This window comes from Cryptomeria japonica, chromosome 6 (genome assembly GCF_030272615.1).
Source record: "Cryptomeria japonica chromosome 6, Sugi_1.0, whole genome shotgun sequence".
Classification (NCBI taxonomy): Eukaryota; Viridiplantae; Streptophyta; class Pinopsida; order Cupressales; family Cupressaceae; genus Cryptomeria; species Cryptomeria japonica.
The window spans coordinates 268,854,422-268,881,004 of NC_081410.1; the positions used below are offsets into that span (position 1 = coordinate 268,854,422).

Sequence of the window (26,583 nt, forward strand, 5' to 3'; positions counted from 1 at the left end):
GTTTAGCTTGCCTTGCAACTTCGGGTATTTTGGACGAAATGCAGACTCTGCCCCTCTTTACCCTTCATTGCGACTTGATTAAGGGACGAAATTCGGCTCCTAAAGCCGAAATGCAAGAGTTTTCAAACGCCTTACCCTCTCTTTAGTAATTTCGGGATTTTGAGAGACATTGCACGAATATGAACTTTTCAATCTCGGCATTTGAAGCTTGACTTTGTGAATTTAGAATCTTCACCCTTTTTCGACTCTAAGAGTTAAAAATGCGAACTTTGGCTTGCTTAAGTTTTCAGCCTACAGATGGTGTTTTGCGAGCTTAGTCTTTTCTATTTTTCGGCCTGAAGACTCTTCTTGCGCGATGTTCTCTTTGAAGATTTCTTCAAACTTCGGGCAAATTGGTGAAAATGTCCAAAGTTTTTAGATTCCCGCCCTATCATCTCTTCGCGAAGTCCTCGGCATTTCGAAGGCATGATGTGGCAGGGTCTATTTCGGATTTAACGAGCAAAATGCCCGAGACTTCTTCTTGCCTTTTGCGTTGGCATTTGGGGGCTTTCTTCGACGAATTTTGACGGCTTACAAAGGATGCTTAGCAACAATTACTCTGCACAGTCGGGACTTCCTCTCTCTCATGCGGGCAGACCAGACACAAAATGGGGGTCCCCTATCAACGACGGGGATGTGGTGCAATATGCACAACAAGGTCTTGACGTGTAGATAGCTCAATGGTTGATGTGATTTTGCTGGAATCACAATGGGGACTTACATTAATACTTGAATTTTTGCTTGAATGTTGCTGGAACTTAGATTCTAACTACTTGCTTGGGAAATAAAGGGGCAAAAGAGATAGGGTTTAAGGAGTCTAATCTAATCCTAAGAATGAAGGAACTAATTGTCGACTAGGTGTGACCAAACCAAGCTTTGTTTCGCCATCAAAGAACAACTACACAAAACTGGTGCCTAAGGATAAATGAATGATTTTCATATCACCAATGCACATCAACCACACGAACAATGAGCATGAAGTAATAGAAGTTAAGCTTTCACACAAGTTTAGTTGACTATGCACTGCAATTTGCAATCAACAAATTACAAGTAGTATGAACATTAGGTACACCATTCATCAACAATGATATCTTCCATTCATCTAACCAACTTTAAAGCAAATGAGAAGTAGAGACCATGCAATGTGTTGAATTAATATAGAGAATTCACCATAACTTCAATGAAAACAATATGTCTCTTACAACAAGATCTTGGCAACAATCTTTGCTTTCTCCTATTCTAACTTCTAATTCGTAATTGTTGTCTATTCTTCCATTATTATCTATTCTCTATTACTTTATTATTGACCTTTTACAAATGAGAAAAACGAGCCTTATATAGATAGCTCTTTACAATAAGTGGCTCAGATTGATTCACAATCAATGGCTGAGAATACAAGATGAAAACCCTAATTAGGGTTTGTTACAACAAACTCCTTTTCGGCCAATGAGAAAATTACATTTGATTTGACATACGCTCCACATTGAACGTGAACCAATAGAAAATGAGGTTAGGCATCTTTTTAATTTTGTGCCTCCATTGAATGAGTTAGGTACATTGCATTTGGACATGCTGACTTGGAGTCCTTTGGTTGGTTGGTGATGACAAGGATGCCACCTCAATTTGCTTCGTAGACTTGGTAGATCAACAGAGGGAAGTTTGATGTAGAGCAGTATCTCTTGATATTCAACATCCCCTAAGCTTGGTGTGATGACGATGAAGGCATCATCATGATCAAGCTTTTTAGCTTTGAATTCTTGAGGTTCTAGAATTATCTCCATGGGGTGATTATACCCTTGAGGTTATGATGCTCAAGTCTCTATCTTGTCATTGATCCCCCTTGCTATGACTTAACTTCTTTACGTTGTCAGAGTATTCTTCATGCTATGATGTCTTGACTTCTTTCTGTTGTTGTAGAGTTCATTACCTTGTTAAATTCTTCATCATGATGTTGTTTGCGTCCCTCTTGACCCTTAATGTTGATCCTTGATAACTTGAAGTTCTAATAATAGGGATGATATGATGAAGCCTTGAATGTGATTAACTCTTCACAATGCTGACTTCAGTATGCTGACCACCCTGCTGCAATTGCCTAGCTGAAACTGTGAAGTCCGTCATCTCGCTTGTATGACTGTTCTTGAGATGTAGCCCCATTTGACTACTTGGTTCTAGCTGTGTGATGAAGTTCTTTTGATAAAGTCTTCTTGTACTTGAATTCTTGCTTCACATCTTCATGCTGTGATGTTCTTAATGTCATCTATAGTTTACTCCTTCATCTCTTCCTTAGTCACCTGCAAAACAAACAGAGATGCAATTAAACAGACTTAATATATCTGATATTCTACTCTGAGTATTCTGACTTCTGATTTTTATGTCTGATTGTGTGATGTTGAACCTTCTTCACTTATTCACCATTAATAGAACACCCTCAAATCACTTCTGGAAATAATGTTTTCAATTCATCGTTTAGTCACCATTTGACTCAAAGTCAGAAAAACCAAGAAACTACTTCTTCCATGGCCAATCGAATTTACCAAATCTTCTTTATGTGCAAATGGGAAGTAGCTGGTAATGAAAGTGGGATTGAGTATTGCTCCGTGGTGAATTAAAATACAAAGCAAGGGCTTATATGCTCAGGAAAAAGAAAAAGAAAGTGTTCTGCCACAATAGCTCTGAGAACAATATCATGCAATTTTTCTAAACAAGGTCCATCATGAACAACCCCTGGACAATGTTCGAAGATGCATGGAAAGAAATCAGCCTGTTAAAATATCAGATGAATATATGCACTGAGAGGGTCATGTGCCCTGCAAGAAACACATTATCCTGTCTACCGCGCTCTTCTTTGACCTTTGCTAGATCCACCGTGTTCCTCTATATTTCACCATAGACTCACCTGAACAGCTAACAATTACAACAAGGGATTCCACAACCATTCACAGCTTATGTATTGCAAGAATCGACACAAAAAAATGAAGTTTTTCTGTGTAGAAGCAGAAGCTTTAGGAACAAAAATAGAAATAGATAAGAAGTGATAGAGATTGCTAAAAATTAGCCAAATAGATCCCCAAGTGTTATCCTCTCACCATTGTATTTCATTCTTCCATATCTCACCATTTTAGCATTGACAAATACAACACTTATACTCACACATAGGAATCGGCCATGTTGAATCCCACCAGATTCAAGCTCCCAGTACTGCACAAGACAACGGAGAATTCTCCAAGGAAATCAAATGGTGTTTCTATCTTGAAGTCTCAATATTAAATACAGGAATCACTGTGCATTCTATGTAACCTTTTCTCAAATTCATGAAATTTAATCCTAATGTAGTGATCCAGGCATTGGTTGATTGATGTCGATTTTACACCGAAGCGTATTTCTCGCTCCTTACTAGACAACCAAAACTAATGAGGATTTCGTGTGAATTTGTTGTGCAGGTCCAATAATGAATATATGCTCAGATACCATATAAGAAATATGACAAAGCCACAAGCCAATATAATTTTATGTGTGAATAATAATGCATATTCTTCATTTTATTCAATACATATTTATAGGAATTTTTTGATCCTACATTATAGGAAACTCCATAATGACTTATCTAAATATAATGAGTTTTTTAACAACTCATTATACAATAACAATTAATTACAATGACAACTAGAATAGCTACGTGAATTGTTACTACAACTCACTTTTATTTTCACTTCACACACATTATTATACTAACTAACGTGAACACTAATTTCTAAGACTAATACCAACATATGGGATGCCATGGTTAACCCAAGATAGACTTGAAAGGGCTGTGTGCTATGGACATATGAAGAGCTCAATTGTAGTAATGTTAGACATAGGACAAGTTCTTACCCTATGAGTAGAGATACTTTGAGTGATACATCTTGAGAATGTGCACGATTGTGTGATTTACCACCTTCATTTGTCGATCTATTTGTGGATAATACTTTGAACTTTGCCAATTTATATTTATCATAGACCGTAGTGTTACGCAAGAAATGCTAAAAACTTGTTGTACTTGTCTGACATAATGGTCTATGGTAAGCCGAAATTGACCCACACATTTATGAATAAGAGCTTGGCAGGGTTTTCTATAGATCTGTTTGTGCACAGGGCATCAAAACTGCCATCTTCAAGAACCTTTCAATCACAACGTGTACACAATTGTGTCTATGCTGGGTCATTCGTAGATTTGACATGAAACCCATAGAATTTATTACAAAAAATAGAACACAGAATGATTACCAAGATATTTGATAATTAACAAGAAGTGAAAGTCTCCTTAAATAAGAGTTACAAAAGATCTATTTGTAAAGGCTAAGATCAACACGTAATAAAGCAACAGGATGGGAAGTTAAATAAAAGAATATTCTTTAAGTCTATAAAGACTTAATTGACCATTATTAACTAAATATTACAATATTACTTATCAAGAATCAATAGAGTTGTGCACAGGCCTTACTTTGGATTAGTTGCTTTATAATGGCATGTGTTGTACAAGACTCAATGTAAATAGTAACATCATGACATAATTTTGGCCTCTGAAGGGGGGGCAAGGGTGGGTGGGAAGCTAATGTTGTAGGAGGGAATAGTTGCGTTGAGAAAGTCTACTTGGAAGGCAAAAACATTTGTTAAGAATACTTAATCATAACTACTTGTCCATAGTGTTGTGAGGTATTCACACATCGCCCCATTGCAAATGGGGACCCCCACTTTTTGCTTTCTAGGTTGGTCAGCTTAGTTTAGTTGTTAGTGTCTTTGCTATTAATCCTCGCATTGAAGGGGTAGAGTTTCTAAAGTAGCGAGAGAGTTCATCAAGTCAGGAGAAAAGAGATTGAACGAAGTGTTTACATAGGGTCATGTAAATTGCTGGAGTGAATTTGCTAAAACCCTGTCCCTTGCTCAAGAGTCCAAGCAAATTTCCTCCACAGGTACTCTTAAGGGTCAAATTGGTAATGTTTTCATGTGAAAGAGGCTAAAATCAATAAGGTAAGAGAAGGATGAACAAATTGAACTAAGGGGCAACATCAAGGTCATGTACCTCACCCCAAAGTCTGAGCGAATGTCTCATTTGGACCCCGTACCTTGCTAAGGGCATGGAGCGAATTTCTCCAAACCATGCCCTTGCTTCCAATTTGGAGTGAAATTCTTCCTAAGACCTCCTTTGAAGGTTAATTTGGCAATGGAGTGATCAAAAGACTTGAAGTTTGAGCGAGTGAAGTAGAGGCAAGTAAAAAAACTGAACGAAGAGTCTTTGTCAAACAATGTAGAGTGCTCTCTCATTGGAGCGAATTTCTCCTAAGGACTGTACAGTGCCCTCCAAGAGAAGCGAAATTCATCTTTATGCCTTATTGAAGGACAAATTGACCTTGCCCAAGACCAAATGCGAAGTTGCTTAGATCATGTATCTTGCCTCAAGGTTTGGAGCGAATTTGTCTTGAATCTGTCCCTTGCATCATTTTTTTTTCAGAACAGAGGTGAGTGGCAGCAGCACGAGGGCGAAATCAGACTTTGAAGGTGCAGTCCTGATGATCAAGGAAGACAGATTTCATCATTAGACAGCCCAGATTTGCCCTAGGACATTAAGTTTACCTTCCACACAGTGAATTCATTGATTATTATCAGTTTTTTGATCAGATTTAGAGAAAATCACATAAAATCAGAATGAGAGATCAAGTCAAAATGGTAGTATGTAAAGGCTATATATCATGTATGTTTGATGCCCATTTCTTTGTTTTGCAGGAGGCAAGGAAAGAGATCAAGAGGATCAGGTTGGATGAAGATTGGAGTAAAGATCTCAAGAAGAAAATTTCAACACCAAGGACAAGATACAAGGAGGATCTCTTCAAGAAACTTCATCAGCAAACACAAGGACATCAAGGAAGAGAAAACCTCAAAGTGTTTAAAGACTCTCACCACATCATGATAGCATGAAGATATCAAAAGGCTGCAAAGAAGAAATCACTCAACTACCTCAAGGCACTAGAGCATAAGGGAAGTATAACCTACATGGTGAGAAAATGATTTACAATCTTGAATTCCCTTCGGGAATCCAAGAATCGAAGTCAATATAATGAAGAGCTACATTCAACCAATTGTATCATTCATCAAGTATGTCAAAAAACGAAGGAGGATCAACCAAGGTCATCACCAAGCATATATCAAACATGATCAAAGAAGCAGATAGTTTCAGAAGAGTTAATCAAAGTTTGCTTCTCATCATCATCATCACTTTAAGCAAACTGGATAATGTTGAGTATCAAGAGATATCTCTCAACATCCCTTCATGATGATGAATCAAATCAAGTCTACAATGTGCAAGATTGAGGTGGCATCCCAGTCACTATTCCACCAATCCGAAGGGTCCACATCAACACGTCTAAGTTCAATGAATCAAGCTCATACATGAGGGCACAAACTTCGATGTACCTACCCCTAATATCTATTGGTCCGCACTCACTGAATGTAATTTTCTCATTGGCTAAGGAGAGTTTGTTGTAACAAACCCTAGTTAGGGTTTTCATTGTAAAATCTTAGCCGTTGATAGAGATTTGATCTGAGCCATTGAATTGTATTGAGAGCACTATAAAAGGCTCAAGCTCTTCATTTGTAAAGGTTAATAGTTAATAGTCAACAAATAGTAATAGTTAGCTAATAGTTAATAGAATAGAATAAATAATAGAATAGCAATTAGAGTAGAGTAGGAGGAGAAGGTAGAAATTGTTGCCTAAGTTGTAAATGAACTCCATTTTCATTGAAGTTATGGTGAAGTGTGTTGTTTCTTTACAATGTGCATGGTTTCTTGTTGGATCTTCATGTTAGATGATAAATAAATTAGATTGAATGGAGAAATTTGTTGAATGTATTCATGTGGATTCCACCTAGTCCATACCACTAGCCTCATACTGATTGTAAGTGTGTCTTGCGTGGTCAACTGGAGTGATATGAGCTTAAATTCAAATTGTTATGCTTCCATTGTTTATGCATTAACTTGAATGGTGAGCAATGTTTGAGGGTAATGATTTGAACATCTTTGAAATGTCCTTAGAAGATTGCACTGAGCTTGTGTCAAATTGTTCAGTTTGATGGTGAGACCTCACCCAGTAGGATTCCGTCTAATCATTCATCCATCTTCTTACATTCTAGGCCTTAGAATAGACTTTCTCATCCCTTCATCTTTTGCCATTTTGTTCAAATTTAAGTTAGTTTAGGACCGAAAAACATCACTATATCGCAACATCAGATGACCTAAGTTCTAGTAAATCAAGCATTCAGGCATTCAAACGTAAGTCCCCTTGTGATAACAACAATCACATCAACCAACTGTGCTTATCCACAGGTAGTGACCCTACATTCATGAACCTTGGAGTCTTCTCAAGTGATCCTTAAGCTAATCTTCAACATTTGAGAGATTTTGTTCAAGAGACGATAAGATACCTTGGTATTTTATTCTATGTTTGATAGTGCATAAAAAACACATCAACACATAGGTTTGTGATTAGGGCTAAGATTTGAGAATCACCTCTTGGCTTAAGTCAATTGAAGGTTGATTACAACATAGAAAGAAATAGTAGGAAAATCTTGTTATAAATCGCGAGATCTTGGATTTCGTCCTCATTCCCAATTTTTTGTTGAAAATTGTGCAATATTTGGGGAAAAAACTAGTAGCCATAATTTTTTGTTTCAAGTACTGTTTTCCTTAATTTTTAACTGTTTTTGGGGTTTTTTGCCACAATTCATTTTTCATTTCATACTATGATAAATTTCTGCCATTTCATTCATATTTTTGAATGTATCTTGCTCGGTCATTTCAATTTCAGTTGTGCTCTCATTTTTTTTGCAATTTCTTTTAAGGGTTTTTTGCGGCTGTTTGCAAATTTTGACTTTTGCTAAAAATTTTTAGTTTTCAAATGTTGGCTAGAGTTAAGAGAGTGAGAGAGAACTCGTGTCTTGTTTGAAATGGTTTAAATGAACCATTTTTGTTTTTTAAAAAACTGCTTTGTTTGTTTTTATTTTTGATTGCTCATTTGCCTTTTTAAAATTCGCAATGTTAACAAATAAAATTTGCATTCCCCCTTTTTTTAGCTTTTAGTTTTAGAAGTTTTGTAATGATTTTTTGAATTATAACATATATATATTTTTAAAATTTTTAATTTAATTTTGTTGTTTGTTTTTATTAATAATTTCTATAAAAACAAAAAATATTTAAATTTCAATATTATATAAAATTAAAATAAAAAAATTTAAAATGCTATTTTGTAAAACATAAAATGTCTTACCACAAAATATTTGAATTTTTTTGACATTTAAAAAGGCCAAATGTTAGTTTTTTCCCCCAAATTTAGTATAAAGAAACTTAAGTGAAATTTTTGCCTCAAAAGTTATAATGGAGAGGTTTTTCTTTTCAAATGGCAATTAGAAAAGTAGTTAGACCATGATGCAAAGAGTTGTTGTAAATGTCTTCCAGTTATCACCTATCAAGCAAAGTAGGCAATGCAAGTTCTTTTAGAAAATAAGACAAAGAAGGCTAGAGTTGATCACTTGGATGAGGTAGTGCAACATGAACAAAATTTATCAGAGGAACAAGTCTACATGTCTTTTGGATCACAAAGATGTAACACGAGTCGGGGGAATATCAACTTCTTTGCACTACATGCTACACTTGAACCATAACCAACTTTGGAGAGTATAGGGTGGAAGAAGATTGTGGGTGCGAAAGCCAAAAATGTTATTTGTTGTTTTTGATGCTATTCTAGCATGTCGTTCTATATTGTGAGGCTTCCATATTAGTAGTCCATGGTGGATGCTATTGTAGTAGTAGGCCCTAGGTTCAAAGACCCCTCATGTGAGACCTCGAGGATGAACATGTTGACAAATGTAAATATGATTTGAGTTGTGTTCTTGTGAATCATTAGGAGTGGACTAGGAAAGGTTGCATGATGATGTCAAATGGGTGGATCGGTGGGAGGAACTATATACTCATCAATTTTCTTGTTGCATCAAAACTTGGAATTGTGTTTTTGAGATCATTAGATGCATTGAAAAGAGTGAAATTAGTGCAAGCACTATTCACTCTATTTTATGTTACCACATGTTTCGAGGACTAGGTAGAGTGAGGATGGGGGGATGACGGGGATAGGGGGAGCCATTTTTTAGTGGTCGACAAGTGAGGACTATTAAAATATAGAAAATTTCAAATATTCATGTAAGGCTTGCACAATGACAAAGAGATCATGCAAACACAAAGAGACAGTCTATTTTCTATATTTAAAATATGGAAAATTTCAAATATTCAAACTTTTCCTTTTGTCAAAATGTGAAAGCCCTGTCTCGTTTTGTCCTCGCGTCCTCAAGATGTTTCTGGGATGTGGATAGCCCCATTTTGGTCGAGGATGTGTCCCCGAGTAACATAGAAGTCTCTATGTGATTAGGTGGTAGTTGAGGTGGGGCCACAATATGTGGCCCGATTTAATATAGACGATGTTGTTGCCTTTGTTGATGTTGGGAAATTGTTGATGGACAAGCATCCTACTTTATTTTGGAGTCTATACTCAACCCATTGTCTTGATTTAATCATAGAAGACATTGGAAAAATTGAATGGATCAACTTTATATTTCAGAAGGCTAGGTAAGCATCATGGGATTTATCTACAATCATTCAAGGGTTTTACATATGATGCACATGTTCATGGATGGGAAGGAACTTCTATGACCAAGTGTCAGAAGATTTGCCACAATTTCTAGCATTGTAGATTCTTTGAGGCCAAAATATTTAAAATGAATTTTTCAAATGAGTGGTTATATTGTTATAGTCTAACTTTGCAATCATATAGATGATTAGAGCATGGCATAACATGTTTTTGCTGCAAGTATTTTGAATAGAGGTTGAGAATATTGTGTGAGTTTTTGAGCCTTTACTTAGAGTTTTGTAGCTAGTTGATGGAAAAAATCCCTAATGGGGTACTTGTATGAGGCTAGGGATAGGGCCAAAGAGGCTATTAGGACGAGAATGGACCATGATGCAAGTAGGTACATATCAATATGGGAGGTCATTGATACAAAATGAGATTGACAAATGCATTGTGCTCTTCATGCCGTTGAATGCTTTCTCAACCAAATGTTGTTTTTTAGTGACTCCTTTAGTCAAGCTAAATAGGTGAATGAGTGTCTATTCCAATGCATTGAGAGATTCTTCCTTGTATCAAAAGTTCAATGAGCAATCTTGGTAGAATTGCCCTTATATTAGAAAGGAAAGGGATTTTTTGCTACTCTTAGTCCTGGATTTCTAACCAATGAGAAAATAGGTTAGGTTTGTGAAACAATAGCTGATAAATTGCCATGTGTCGCTTGCTGCTTTCTTAGATGAATTAGGTTCAACGTATCTGGACGCACTTACTCGGAAGAACTTGATTTGTTGTTGATGAATAGGATGCCATGTTAATCCTATGAGGATCCAGTTAGTACTGAGAGGGGAATCCTATGAGGATCCAGTTAGTACTGAGAGGGGGGGGTGAATCAGTACCAAGACCAATTCAAACTTTAACTCTAAATCAAATTTATCTTAGATCTGAAACCATTTAACAAATATCTCAACTTCTGTAATCAGATCTAATAACCTCTTTATCAGATTTGCTTAACACATTAATCAAATCATTTACCAATACTTTCACCACCAAAGCAATCATATAAAATTGATCATTTACCAACTCATTACCCTTATCAATAAGATCAAATACTTTCTCAAACAACTTCTTATTAGTACCGGTAACCTTTGATAATCTTCTGATAAAACATCATAACCGGTGTCTCAGAAATAATGCATGAAATGGAATATAAACAAGAACATCACATGAAAAACATTCCACACATGAACACCATAAGTTTTTGACGTGGAAACCCAAATAGGGAAAAACCACGGTGGGAGTTGGCACCCACAAATATTTGTACTCTTTTGAAGTACGCCCTGTTAGGAGCTTACAATACGCCGGTTAAGAGCAGACCCTGTTAGGAGTCACCCAGATAGGGGATTTGCCTTGCAACTCGGTTAGGAGCTTGATGATCTGTTAGGACCAACCTCATGAGAGGATTTAATACTCTTTTGAGAGCTGCCCTGTTAGGGGACTTAAATGTTTAAGGCCTGTTAGGACCTACCCGGTTAAGGGATTTAACCTGCTGCAACTGTTAGGGAACAACAATAAGAAAATGATCTGTTACTTGCACTTCTCTGCTTGCTTGATCAGATCCAGTTATACTCAACATTCTGCAACTCTCAGGCAGATCTCACACTTTACTTGGATGGCTTAACACATTCTCTAAGACCAGTGACACAATAAACATCAACCGTGTCAACATAAATAGCCATCTCAACTAGGTTGGCCACAAAACCTAATTACATCATGAATTTTCAATTAGATCACAAGAGATCATCATAGATCGCTATACAGATCATTGCAACAAATTACAATGCAATATCAACTGTTGGTTGATCATAACCCATCACGGAAATCCGATATATCCTCAAAACACTCTACTAAGCGTTTCGTTGATTCCTAAGAAAATCTTCCTTGAATCGCGCCAAAACAACAATTAAATCTTTTACGTGGGTTGTGCCGTGTTACCAACTTCATGTAGACTCGCTGTCAATCACCGTCATAACAAAAATCATAACCAGTTTGATGATTTCTTCATTGGTCTTTAAACCCTACTAAAACCTTAGCAAAACTTCATCAGAAATTTGAAACACGCCTTCCGGTAATCATCACAAGTTCCGGTTCCAGTTAGATAATTCTTTCCATGATACAAGTTTACTATCCAAACCGCAAATCACCAATCATCGCCGATCAACCGATCCACTCAAAACAATTCTGCTTTACGGGTTAAAGTCCTATTTCACAGACTTTAGTTCACTGCCGGTAAATCCTGTCTTCCGGTAAACCAAATCACTTAGATGACAAAACAAAAACATTAGGAACATCAGTTGACATCAATTGCCAGCAACGACAACACAAATAACTGATCATGTCATCTATTCATAGAATCTCAATCTCTTCATCACAAATAGACTTCTATCCTTTACCGGTGCAGTCATCTAACTTCAACTGCATCACCTGATCTGGATCAGTTATGCCAAATGCCAACACGCCATCAACTACATCATCACAAAGTATTTGTGATTGAGCAATATCTCTTGATACTCAACTTTATCCAGTTGCTCAATGTGCTGAAGATGTTGGGATGTATTCTCAAATTGCATCATCTTTGGATGATCAAGTCTTCATGATCAAGTCTTCTAACTTTGATTAACTCTTCTAAAACTATCTCTCATCCTTGATCACGTTTCACTTTATAATTTTGGGAATTTTCATTCTTCATGATGCAGTTCACTTTGAAACTTGCATTGATCTTGGACATCTTGACTTTTCTTTGGACATTCTTCATGATGTTTAGAATTCCTTATAATGCTTTTCCTTCCAACCTTTTGTTAGGGAATTTTGAACTAGTTCTCTCCTTGTGTTGTCTCTATCTCATCCTTATTTTCATCATGCCGCAAATTTGTCGTTCCTTGGTGTACTTGAATTGTGGAATATGTTGCAATGTGCATCCGGATGCTTCCTTGATCTTGAGATTCCTTGCCTTGGACTTGGATTCCCTTGGTGTAATTCTTGACTTGATGTCGTAGAATCTCTCTTTATCATTTTATTAAATTCCTTGTCATAGAGCGATCTCACATGTTGTAGGAAATCCAAGGTCAATGCAATCTCTACTTGTAGAGCAATATTGTCTTAATCCATTTCTTCACATTCTTGAGCTGTTCTTGGATGCGGTGAAGATATCTTTCTTTCCTCAAAATTCAATTTGTATGGTTGAGTCCTCTCTTTGAGCAATGACGTTTCTGTTATATGTTCCATATGCTCCCTCTTGAAATTGATGATCTTTATAGTAGCCCCCACCTTTGTTCCAGACATTTAATCCTTCAAAACAAAATGCCATGAATCATAATTGTGCTTAAGTCCTATATTGATACAAAAAGATTTCAGTCTTCTAAAATTTATCATGCATCTTTGAAATTCCTTATTTCCAATTGGAAATTCAATCATATGAAGTTCTGGTTTTATCCCTGTTAATTTGAGAATAAAATTTGAGTCCTTAGCGAAATTTGGAAATGAATCTGTTGTCACAAAAGTTGTACCCGTCTGATGACCACGTATGCTCATGAACCTTGTGCAACATGGAAACAACCTCCCAGTGTGGGACTTGCAGAAATGAGGTTGAATCTCTAGAGAAGGCCGACTTTCTTTCCAATCTGAGTGCAGGTGTTGGACCAACCCAACACTGATAAATCCTAAACTACTCATTTTGAGAGGGAAAAGGGAGAGAAGGGATGCTTGAAAGAGGGGAAACAAGGTTTGCACCTAGACTGAAAGTGATCTCCCCTACCTATGACTGCACGAAACACAAATAAAACCACCCAAAACATGCAAAAGATTCTATCCTAATTAGCTTCTAAAAATGTAGAGTGAAGGTTGGAATTTGCAAGATAGAAGGAGGAACTGATTCAGTTCACAGATGATATCCACAAGGGATCAACACACTCACCTATACTAAGGAAACATGAAAATGCATTCAGGCAAAAAGGTAAAAACATTACACAAGTTGAAAGAACAGAATGAAGGCAAAACAGGCGAAATCTATTCATGCAAAGGCAATGTAGATTTTTACAAGTGCAGAGAAAACATAAGTTTTCTGCAGAAGAAAACAAAGAAGATCCCTGAATAGGGCTATAAAATTGCCTTTAAAGCTTAGGCATAACTTAAATCGAGTTGGATTTAGAAACCCTAACCCTGGGCAGGGTTAGGTTTACAAAATATCAAAGTAGAGGAAAATTAGATCGAATGATTTGATGGCGTGTTGAAACAACCTCTGAAGGTAGTCCTCTGCAGCATGGGGAAAAGCAAAATCTGCAAAAGAAGCATGGCCAGTTACACTGGCAGAGAGAAAAGTCTCTGATCCGCAACGATGAGCATCGACGACGTCTGAAAATGGGCTACAAAGTCCAATCTGGAGTAATGGCGGAGATCCCTGGTGGTTGGATTGAAATCAAGTTGAAATCCGAGCATCGACTAAGCAGAAAAAAGGACCTCGACCATCGGGTTGACAACTACCCACCTGTAAAAGAGTTTAAATGCCAACGGATCAGAGAGAATTGAATGCTGACCATCGATCTGAGAGATTCGCACGAAGATGGATGCACAAGATCTCTCCATGTAAGCATCCATCAGGCCTAATGCAAGATTAAAACATAGCCACTCGATTGCCCATTAAGTGAAAATCAACGGCCGCAGACGAGCTACGTTGCGGGCTGGACCCACCAAAGTCATCTCATGTTTCCTCGCAGGCTCCATTTTTGTTCGTCTTTCTCTCGCAGGCTAGCGGGGAACCTTATTCCCTGATGTCATTTCTTACCTCGCGAAGTTGCCTTTTGCCTTTGTCAAAGAGGAACCTTCAGAGGTTGTTTCAACACGCCATCAGATCATTCGATCTAATTTTCCTCTACTCTGATATTTTATAAACCTAACCCTGCCCAGGGTTAGGGTTTCTAACTCCAACTCGATCTGAGTTATGCCTGAGCTTTAAAGGCAATTTTGTAGCCCTATTTAGGGATCTTCTTTCTTTTCTTATGTAGAAAACTTATGTTTTCTCTGCACTTGTAAAAATCTGCTTTGCCTTTGCATGAATAGAATTCGCTTGTTTTGCCTTCCTTCAGCTCTTTCAACTTGTGTAACGTTTTTACCTTTTTGTCTGAATGCATCTTAAATTTGCTTCCTTAGTATAGGTGAGTGTGTTGATCCCTTGTGGATATCATCTATGAACTGAATCAGTTCCTCCTTCTATCCTGCAAATTTCAACCTTCACTCTGCATTTTTGGAAGCTAATTAGGATAAAATCTTTTGCATGTTTTGGGTGGTTTTATTTGTGTTTCGTGTAGTCATAGGTAGGGGAGATCACTTTCAGTCTAGGTGCAAACCTTATTTCCCCTCTTTCAAGCATCCCTTCTCTCTCCCTTTTCCCTCTCAAAATCAGTAGTTTAGGATTTATCAGTGTTGGGTTGGTCCAACACTTGCACTCAGATTGGAAAGGAAGCCGACCTTCTTCAAAGATTCAACCTCACTTCTGCAAGTCCCACACTGGGAGGTTGTTTCCATGTTGCACAAGGTTGATGAGCATACGTGGTCATCAGATGGGTACACCTTTGTGACAACAAAATCCATATGCTGATTGGAGATCTTTAAAAATTCCTTTGGATAATGATCTCTCATTTTAATTTGTACCTTGGTATTCCTGATTTCGGGGTTTGAAATAAGGAAATCCTCTTGATAAAACATATAGTTATACCTTGGACTGTGAACTCCTTGTTGGTTGAAAATTTTGTATACTTGGGGAAATATACAAAAATGTGGCTTCAACCACAGTGTGCGAGTAAAACTCTCCTAATTAAGGGAAGACTCCCCTTATTTATCTAATACTAAAACTAAAATAGGATGGAACAACAATCTTTCTTTTTTTTTCAAGAAAGCCACTATCCTTTTCTCTTCACAGAAAAGTGATAGCAATTTAACATAAAACAACAATAACAACTTTTTGAAATGAAATGAGAGAAAGGAAATGATGTTTCCTGAAAGCTCAAAGACTTCCATCACTTCCTTCAGGACGGGACAGCAATATCAAGCACAAAGTCTTAACTATGTGAAGTCCTATCTACCCTTTTCTATTTTAATGATGTCAAGAACAAATTATGACAACACAAAGTCTGAAATAACTTATTTCTTTCTACACAAGACAACAAGAACTGGTGTGAGCTCAAAGTTTCACAGCTATTTCCTATTATAAAATCTACTTCTAATCTTTGTCAAGAACGAGTGTAAGCACAAAGTCTTACAACTTTTCTCAATAGAACTTCTATTTTAACTAAATTAATCTCCAATACTTGCAGCACAAAGTCTGCAAATCAAATTTGATTAAGCCCTTTAAGAAACACTTGCAAGAAGGACAATATTGAACATAAACTCAATAATATAGCACAAAATCTCAACACTTGAGTAATTTTCTTCTATTCCTTTCAATTCTTCAATTTACACATAAAAGCTCAAAGTCTTCTTTGCTGCAAACTTGGCAGAGTTTTTGCTTGCTTTCCAAAAGAAAAAGATTACAATAGACCCCCTTAAGTATTTATAGGAGAGGAGTCTTGAGAAAAAGGTGGGAGGATCCTAACTAACTTGAGAAATTCTCTCAACCACCAAGACTTATTCAATAACTAACTATGACTTATTCAAAGTTACAAGTCCTATTCTAAATTTACTTGTTACTCGTCTACTTGTAATTACAAAAGTGCAAGTAATGACTTGACTTGCAATTTACAAAATGTTTTTACAAGTAAACCTGTCAAAAGAAAAACTACAACTAAGAGATTACAATTCTGAAAAATGCAACTAAGTGTTGAAAAACACTTAAGTTGCAGCATGTGAAGACATGAATCCTTCGAACTTCTGGATGATCGTTCGTAGCTCAACAGGATTCGGCTCGTGGGTGTTCTTGTCAGCAATAATGGTCTTCACAATGGTATCATGGCATTGAAGAAGCATAGAGTTGTTCTTCTCCAAAGTAGACTGGATTTCCTGCAAGAAGATTTGATGTTTAATCAAAACTTGAATTGAGGCAGCTGAAAATTGCTCACTCCTCCACTCATTATGAATCTTCATCTATAGATCTGCGAGAACTTCTTCTTCTGGTATCAACTCCCCATTTTGACCCATGATATTGCAAGAGGCCTTCTCACAGTGAGAAACAACACCTTGGAATACTTCAACTTGCAATCTCATTGCGTCATCAATCTCTTCAATGAGGGATTTGAGAATGAGGGCTTTGTTCTCTAGGAGCTCTTCAAATTCTAGATACATGATCCTAGAAGAAATAATGTCATGCTCCTGAAGAACACTCAACTGTTGTTGAGGCATCTTGCGCCAAACCGTCAAGCTACCTTCAACCCTTTCCAAGTTTTGTTTGAAAGTCTCGGAGGTATGATTCAATTTTTCTTCAATGGTCTCCAACTTAACCATCATTTGGAATATGTCCTTCAACACTTGCGCACACAGATCATGAAGCTGATGCACCCAAGAGTCCAACGCTTGTACCTTCTGAGCAACTCTTTCAACTCACCGAATTGATTCTTGTGAACCGGAAGAACTTGAAGGTTTACTCCCTTCACTAGCAGGTTTTGTGATTTTATGAGCAGCTGCAACAAGTTGCCTATTCTCCTCTTCTAGCTTGTCTTTCTTCGCTAGAAGTTCATCATACCGTTGTACTAGTGAAGCTACAGATTGCTGAGCATCATGCGTTTGTTTACCCAATTCTATCCTTGTGACCCTGTAATCAGTAGCTTGCATTTCCACGTGTGGCTTATCTACAAGGGGCTCAACAATTTCTGCCACTTTCATCTTGTTGCTGTCAACTGTTACCCTTGAGATCATCTTGGCTCTTTTAGCTACCTTGGGCCTAGATTGCTTAAGTTGCTGATAATCAAAGACATTAGGAGAAATTTCTTGCTTTTTCCTCTTGGGAGTGAAAGAACTAAACCATGGAGGTAAAACGACTAGTTCTCCTTCAGTAGCAGTTGAAAGCAAAGGAGAAGTAGTTTCTGTTGGAACAACCGCAATCACCTTGGGGGAAGTATTTGTCTGGATGGCAACCATGGCTTGTTCAGTAACCAAAGGGCATGAAGATTGTTTCATAAACTCCTCAAAGCTAGAAGTAGAGGTATCAATCTCTGACAAATGAATACATGCAGGAGTATCCTCGAAGATTTCCAACAAACTCTCTTGTTGATGATCAAGAGGTGGCTCAACTACTGAAATGGGAACGACATTCTGAGGAGACTCATCCACTACTGTGTCAGGAGGAGATAGAGGCAGCTCCATGGAAACTGAGGAGGAATCTCATGAGGTGATCTCGAAGCCAGTGACTTAGGAGCATCATCTGATTGTTGTCCTTCCTCTGGATCATCAGGATCAATCACATGAATGTGAATCTAGGACTTTTCTTTCCCACGAACTGTCGCCTCCTCAGGAGGAAGCACCATTGCCCGACTAACCCGCAATTTGATCATCGTGCCTGAAGATGATGCACATTCCTTGTTGTCAATCTGAATCTCAGACTTACGTCCAAGAGGCCTCGTAGAATCATCTTCTTTGTACGGAGATCCACCTAGATATCTTCTATGCGATGCACATGTATGAAGGACTTTTTGATTCTCTCCTTCATACCTTGGTAGTCAAAATCTGCCCTTGACTTAAACCTTTTGAGTTTTATCTCCTACATCTCGGTCTCCATAGCTTTGGCTTTGGTGGATGTGATGAGGGAGTACCGACCAATCTTCAATGGGTTAGTTGTAGAAATCCCTATTCCAACCTTATGCTTGACAGATTGGTGTGCATGAACCGCCATGATTTGTCTTCCCAACTCCATAAGAATAATCTTATCAGTTGAGTATCTAGGGAGCATGTATGGCTGCCCATTGTAACATCCAACTCTCATATAAGTGAAAGTCGGGAATTGAAGGAACAAGCAACCATACTCATTCACCCTTTCCCATGCCTCATCAGATATTCTTCTATTCTTTAGAGTCTTTTCAAACTGACACATGAAATAACCAAAGAATGCATCCTGAACCCTTCTGAAATATAACCTGCTGGGTCTCAAGGGCAGCTGATCATAGTACTCCCACACTGGTATAAGCGAGCGATCACCCTTGGTAGAAAGACCAGGGAAATGTCTAAGTGACGTTGCCAAATACACCAAGTATGAGTTCATGTAAAATGTCATAGTGGTAGGGACTGCTGCAAGTTGTTCACAGAAAGCATCACTAATAATTTCTCCCCATGAGATGTGATGGGACTGCCTTATGAACATGATATACTGATACATCCAAGGCTCAAAAACTTTAGAATGCTCAAGACCTAACATTCTGCTGAGGAGAGTAATGATGTCTCCAATTTCCCACTTGAAGTCACAACATGGAGTGAAATCGTGGCAAGCAAACCCTAAATCGTGGCATGTAAAAGACGTCTTTGAAGAGGTAAAACGCAGCATGAAATGGCTACCGAATCATTTGCAACGTGTTCCCAAACTCACAAATTCCGCCATGAAACCATATCGCCTCCTTGATCCATGAATTTCTCCACAAAATTTGGGAAGAATTTGTGGCAAAATCAGTTTAGGAGAGGAAAAATGCTTGGTCGGATTCTTAGCAAGGAATAACAAGTTCAAAAAATGCCTTCAATCACATGTAATCGGGTTTTAAAAGCCCTTTAACAAGTTTAAAATGCCTTTATTTTCATTCATAAGGCAAATCTGGTTTATGAGAGAGATCAACAACTCACAATAACTTGTAAGGGGAAAATAAAATCCCCTTTACAAGTTTTAATAACTTAACTTCAAAAAGAACTTGTAATGGGGAAATAAAATCCCTATTACAACTAAAATCACTTAAATAGGAACTTTATAAAAGAATTACAAGTTCATTTAACTTTATAATTTTTAAAATTAACTTGTAATATATCCAAAAAGTTCCTATTATAAAAACATCAAAGGGGAAATAAAAAGTAAGTTACACGCTCTAATTTCATAAAGTGCACTTGTAATTAACTTAAAATTTCCCTACAAAGACTAAAACAAAGGAAAATATTAAAACTTGCAACATAAGGAAAATTTCCCACCTCTAGTCAGGGAGAAAAAACCCGAAATTGAAGGAAAAACATAGCAAACAAACCCAGAATGCGATGAAATTCGAAACGTGGTTTGAGGATGGTATGAGGCTTAAGCCAGTCCAGGGGTAGGGCAAAATTCTACCTCGGGAAGCATGCCATAGAGTAAATTTTTTCATTTTTGACAAGTTTTTTTATTTAATGGTCCATCATTTTTGAAAACAAAAATGAGGACAACACTCCTTCCCCAAATTCGAATTGATATTGGATTGATTTGATGTTTAAATGAGGGATTCGAATTAGATTTATATATACATGCCCTTGATGTTTTGAAAGGTCACCTCCTCTCTAGCTGACCTGACTTTTCAAGAGCAAACATTTCAAGTAAAAATCACTGCCTTAACGGACTTGGGGATAAACTTCCAAAGGGTGTGATTTGTTTGTTTAGATTTGTTTGAATTTTGATAGGTGGAAAATTGATCTTCATTGGGACAAGTTTGTCCCTGTTTTGCATTGATCCTCATTTGATTTCGCATCCCTTAGTGAAAGGTTGCAATGCATGGGGACAACTTTTATTTTGAACTTCATCATTCATTGGTGGAAACCGATAGGGATAGGTACTAAATAGTCTCTATGAAACTTCTCATGATTTCTTTTATTAACACCAAAGTGGAAACCCGATTCTCACAGGGACAAAAATAATCCTTATAAAATCGTTCATCTTTTCAAGGGAAATCGGACCTGGATAGGGACTAAATTGTCCTTACAAAATTCCTTGACAAAATTCCTTGAATTTTGCAAGTTTTCTCCTTGAGGGGGAAATCTATATTGATAGGGATAGAATTAGTCCCAATGAATTTGCTTAAACCTTGCAAGTTACTTTTTTTAGTGGAAATCCGACCTCTTTAGGGACAAATTTAGTCCCTACTAAAAGTCCTATTACATTCGCACATTTAGTCATAAAGTGGAAATTCGATTGTGATAGGAACAATTTAGTCCCAATGAAATTTCTCCTTACCTTTGCACATTTTTCCCTCAAATGGAAAATCGATAGTCATAGGGACAATTTCCTTGTAAAATTCTCATTCAATCTTTGCAAGCTATCTTCCTTGGTGGAGATTCGACCTCCATAGGGACAAAATCAGTCTGTATATTTTGCTCATGGTAGCTAGGTATTCTGTCAAGTGGAGATTTTTCCTTCATAGGGATAAATTAGTCTCCACTTTGTCCTAACATTTGTCCTTATTTATGATGTAACACCCCATAGGTAAGTTGATTTTTTGATGTCCCCTTTTTGTTGACATCAGATATTCAATGGGATTAGCCTATTACTGACCCTCGTAGGCTAATAAGATTGAATAGAGGGTCCTTTGAGGGATGCAATTTCTCCAGTGGTCAGAGTTTTGTAGGTTTGGCTTTCATTTGGCTTCATTTGGACTCTGTATGCATTACTTACTATTTATAGTAAGTCAGAGATGTTAGAGATGGACCCTTGCTATTTTTAGTAAAGGGGTATGGTTGTATGCAGCTTCATCATGTCAGCTCCCAGTTCAGACGATGTTAAAAAATGATGAGTAATAATGGAGATATTAATGCCTATTTAGTTTAAATAAACATTAATGGTTCTGAGCTTATATTATTAAGTTATAATATAAACTTAATATTATAACTTAAGTGAGGGTCGAGGTATCATAAGTTGGGGCCATTGGAATTAATTAATTAGACTCTCAAATCAAGGTAGTTATTAAATGATGAAGTGCATCTAATTTTATTATCATTTAATATCATTTAATGAGCAAAGGAGAAATCGAACTTGTGAGGGAAATATATATATTGTCTTGAAGAACTCGAACCTCATTGTGAATTTTGCATTTTGATACTTGAAGAATTTTGGAGAGGAAGAAGCCAAGGGTTTCGAATTTCCAGGCCATTGGAGAACGTGATACTCTTTAATGTTGCAGCTGCTGTGAAGTGGTGAAATATTCACTGAATTGTGGCATTTGGGAGAGCTTCATCCAGGAGTTCTATTTGTGCTTAAAGTTGGAGAATTTTATCAAGAGTTTGAAGGGGTTTAAAGATTGATCAATTAGAGACTTGTGGCTTCTACTTGGCAGCCATTAAAGAGCAGATTGCAGGCTTTTATCAGCTGCTACAGTACCCATGAATAGTGACACTACAGTACCCGTGACACTATCAGCTGCTACAATATCCATGAATAGTGACACTACAGGTCCCTATTTGCAATGGGGCGATGTGTGAAAACATTACAACACGAAGCAATGGATACACTTGTCTCAATTCATGAATCCCTTATGGGTTTCAACACATCTTCAACCCCTTTGACCTCTCTTTCCAACAAGGTGCCACGTACCTTTTCATAACCTGGGCCCTTATACCCTCTTAGAGCTTCATTAACACTCCTCAACATCTTTTCCCAATATGGGGAGCGAACAACATTGAAAGCTAGCCCATTTACATATATACATCTTGCTACATCTTGGTCGGTAATGTCTTGACTCTCATTTTGAAATTCACTTTCCAAAGGTCTCTTTTGTATTTTGTGTACAATGGGTTCTTCACTTTTAGGCTCAGCTGTGGTAAAAAATGGATGGTCTTCTACCACAATACTGGAATTAGATGGGAGTTGCATTCCCTTTGATTTTTTTGAAATGGGCTGAATTATCTATGTGCTTCTCTCTCATATGCTTCATCTTGCTCCCTACTATATTTTAACATTGTCTCTTGTGGTATAGGCATACTATCTTTTCTAGGGCAACTTTTGATGCCTCTTCTTGAGATTCCACACAAATGGCCTTTCACCCAAAAATATGAACTAGTACGTTGTACATCACATCCCCTGCATTTTGAGAGGAACCCTCCACCTCTTGGAAGCGGTTGTGTAATATCAGCGTATTTCCATAGAGGAAAATTTGGATCTATTTTGTATTTTTGTTGTTCCTTTGTGGAGGTAGAGCTAGTTGCCATTGTAGTTTCTATGGCAAGAAATTTTATGAACAAATCCAAAACAAAAATAAATTTCAAAAGAACGGAAAAAAATAGAGGAAAACAAAAATGGAGGGAAAAAAATGAAAAAAAATCTTCTCTCTTACAGCCAATGGAAGGTTGCAAATGCATAGGAATGACGATGCAACGCTTGATGAAGCTTCAATCTTCGATCTACAACTCTCTACGTTGATGCAACGAGCAAAAATGTATGTTCAGCCTGTAGGAATGAAATTTTTGTTTGCAAAAGAAATGAGCAAAAATGATGTTGTTTTGGTGTCTTAAGTGTTTTGGAGGCAACTTTTATGGTTTAGGTTGGTCAAAAAGTGAAACTAGACCTCAAAAATGTTTAAAAATTGCAATTTGTTTTTATGTTTTCGGCAGCCAGGGCATCCGCGTTTGCCCAGGCCGAACTGGCTCACCCTTCACTGCACCGTGGTCAGACTAAACCGGGATTGGGACTGCTGCCAAGGGCCAGACCATGCAATGTAGTTTAAGTACAAAAAACATCAATTATTTTTCTTTTTCTTTATTGTTTTTTTTTGCATTTGGATTACTAATTTTTTCATGACCTTATGCCAAGAAATTGAAAATGTTTTTCTCATTTGATTTGTTAAGATATTTTTGAGAAAGATATTTGCTTCTATGGACTATAGAGATGACCTTCATATTAGGTCAACAATTTCAAAATGTTGAATTGTGCAAATTTTACTTTATCAAAAATACAAGCACATTCACGCCAAAAGGTCTCACCACCTTGTTCATTTACTAGGTGATGCTCAAGACATTAAAGGTACATATAAATCTCTTCTATTCTACATGTAATGCAGCCATTGATGCCAAAGACACCACAACCAAGCAATGTCACTAAAGATTGACAAAATCTTGCAAAATGCAAATGAGTCAAAAGGTCAATCAAGCAATCTATATCGACAAATGAGACTATTATGCAATCAAAACTCTATGTGATCAAACAAAACAACATGAACACCTAATATTTAATCATTAAAGCACAATGTAAATACCCATACAGCAATTGATTAGCCTCATGACAAGGAGTTTGTGCTAATTCATCTCTACCAAGTTGCCTTTTTTGATCTGCTTTCCTCTCTTTGATGACACTTTACCTCAGGTCATGACTTTGTGGGGCACTCACAAGGAAAAGGGTTGTTATCAATTCAAAATAAAATGACAAAAACATTAATTAGTTACATCAATTAATCCAAATCATTAATTGGATCTAATAATTGAAGAATTTGAATTAATAATTTATTTTGAGAATTTAAACCACATCAGAATAATTGTATCCATTATTACCTATTTTACCTGACTTGTTTTAAATTGGACTTTTTTTGGGATTGAATGGAAGCAAGAGTGGAGCACAACTGCACAGGGGATGGCTAGGGCTTTGCCCTAGCTGAAATCAGGTTGTGTCCAGCTACGCTGGGGGGAACTCGTGTCAAAAAATGAATTTTAATTTTAAAAAATACCAATAAACTGTCAAATTTGCATTTTATAAAGAATAAAAAAGCATTTCTCAATCCTAAAAAACATGATTGAAAACCTAAAAAATTCTATCATTGAGGTAAAGTTTATCTTCATCATTTTTTGACAATGCATATGATTGCAGCAACTTTTGTATTCATAATTTCATGGTAGATGTTGGAGGTTTAACAAGGATATGCTAAAAATTGAAGGGTTTGGTGGTCTCTTGGAGCTTGGTCAAAATTGATAAACTACGAAAAATGATATGCACTGCCCCTCAACCCTATTGGGGGTTGCCACCTCTAGATCCTACTGCTAGTTTTAAAAAGTACAAATAAAAATCATTTTGGGTTATGTTGGATGGGAAAGGATCATTTTTTTTAATCCTTTTCACAATTAAATCCCAAGTAATTGAATTACATTTATACTTTTGGTTTTCTGATTCAATCACTATCCTAAGTCATGCTCCTATGGCTGTAACAGCATTTGCAGACTTGTCTGAGATACAAGCGCAAGAATCCACATAGAGCTAGTGATATTGGGCTGCGTGATACAAGCTCCTCTCTACCATAGTTCATGACTGTGATTTTTATTTTTGATGCTGTGAATGTCATAATCCATGAGTTTTGTACACCTAAAACACTTGAGAATTATTTTTATGTTTCAAAATGTTGTTCCCTTTAACTCAAATCCATTTTAGTACTCATTTGATTTACGTATACCTGTGTAGGTCATCAAAGTAGCTTCTAATTGATAAGTTAATCATGTCTTTAGATTTTATTTATTGAAAAGTGCATAGTAAAAGCTTTAAATCCTTAAAAATTCTCAATTTTTATTTCATTTTCAATTCACAGAGTTTGAGCCAAGTCCTATTCTTGTAGTACCTGTATCAGTATCTGCTGTATCTGTACCTAGGAAAAAAATTGCTGTACTGAGATACCTGAATCGGTATCTGTTCCAAGTAGAACCAGCAACTTAAATTATAACTTACTTAAAATAATAGTACCAGAGTTATTACAAAATGATTTGTGATAATCTTCCTGGTATTTCGTCATTCTAATTCTATCTAGAAATACGTACAGGTCTATTTGAATACTAAGTTACCTTGGTTGCACTTATAAACTCTTTTTTTCTTCAGTTTGCATGAAATTTATTTCAAATATGCAAAGACAGGAATTATAAATTTTGTAAATAGTGTGAATATGTATTTTTATTTTTAAAAAAGAGCTTCCCCTGAAAATAGAACAGAGAGTTTGTTTCACATGCTGTACATTTTTTCTTCACCCAAAAATAATGGAACATTAACATGTTGATCTGAACTAATGGCTGCTAAGCCGTTTTGTGCTCAAATGGAGTGAAGAGATTATAGCACATTAAAATAAACCCGAAAAGGTTCATGCTGTCTTGATTCATTTTAAACATATGAATTTAATAAAGGATCATGCTCGTGTCTTAAGTGTAATATGCTGCTTGACAACATGGCCAGTATTTTCCTTTGAAGTTTGACTTACTTGGGTTATTAAGTGGGGGATGATGCAAAGTAAAAATAAATAGAAACCGGCATAGCTTGGTTTTCCTTAGCAATCACCATGTTGTTAAACTAAATAACTATAATCATCATTTCTTGTCAACTAGTATTCTGATAGCTTGAAAGGTTAAATGTTGCAGGTGCTTTTTATTTCTCCTGAACGTCTGCTGAATGAGAGTTTTTTGTCGATATTGGAAAACATTCCATTGATTTCCTTGGCGGTGGTTGATGAAGCACACTGTTTATCTGAATGGTGAGTAGTTTCTTCGCCTAACAGATTATTCTAAATTTTTTTGCTCTTTCTACAGCGGGTTTGTTTATTTTGTATGATTTATAAAATAGATATTGCAGCCACACATTGTGCTCTCTATCTTGTGTTGATTCTATATTGATTATATGTGGGAAGAAATTAACTTTTCTTGTTGCATGGGGCGTCTCATTGCTTTTACAGGTCACATAATTTCCGCCCTTCATATTTCAGGCTTGGAACCATTCTCAGAAAGAGGTTGGCAGTACAATGTGTTCTTGCCATGACGGCAACAGCAACCAAGAAAACATTGAAATCTATATTGCATTCTCTTGAGATTGCTGCCAGTGATGTTGTGCAAGTATCTTACATGAGGGAAAACTTGAAGTGTTCTGTTTCTCTTACTGAAAACAAGTAAATTGCTGTTTTATTAGCTTCACTGATGTTATGTTGTTTCTTATGTAGAACAACATTGCAGGTTGAAGGATATAAGAAAATATAAA

The 26,583-nt window shown here is 36.8% G+C and overlaps 1 protein-coding gene across 5 annotated transcripts in view; it reads left to right on the forward strand.

Annotated features, from left to right (window-relative positions):
• LOC131062608 (ATP-dependent DNA helicase Q-like 5) overlaps positions 1 to 26,583 on the forward strand; it is a 255,361-nt gene that overhangs the window by 12,757 nt on the left and 216,021 nt on the right. For all 5 annotated transcript variants that reach the window (XM_057996307.2, XM_057996308.2, XM_057996309.1 and 2 more), the window contains 2 exons: positions 25,974 to 26,086; positions 26,285 to 26,494. In XM_057996307.2, the coding sequence (XP_057852290.1) occupies positions 25,974 to 26,086; positions 26,285 to 26,494 (323 nt within the window). The remainder of the gene's footprint in view (positions 1 to 25,973; positions 26,087 to 26,284; positions 26,495 to 26,583) is intronic.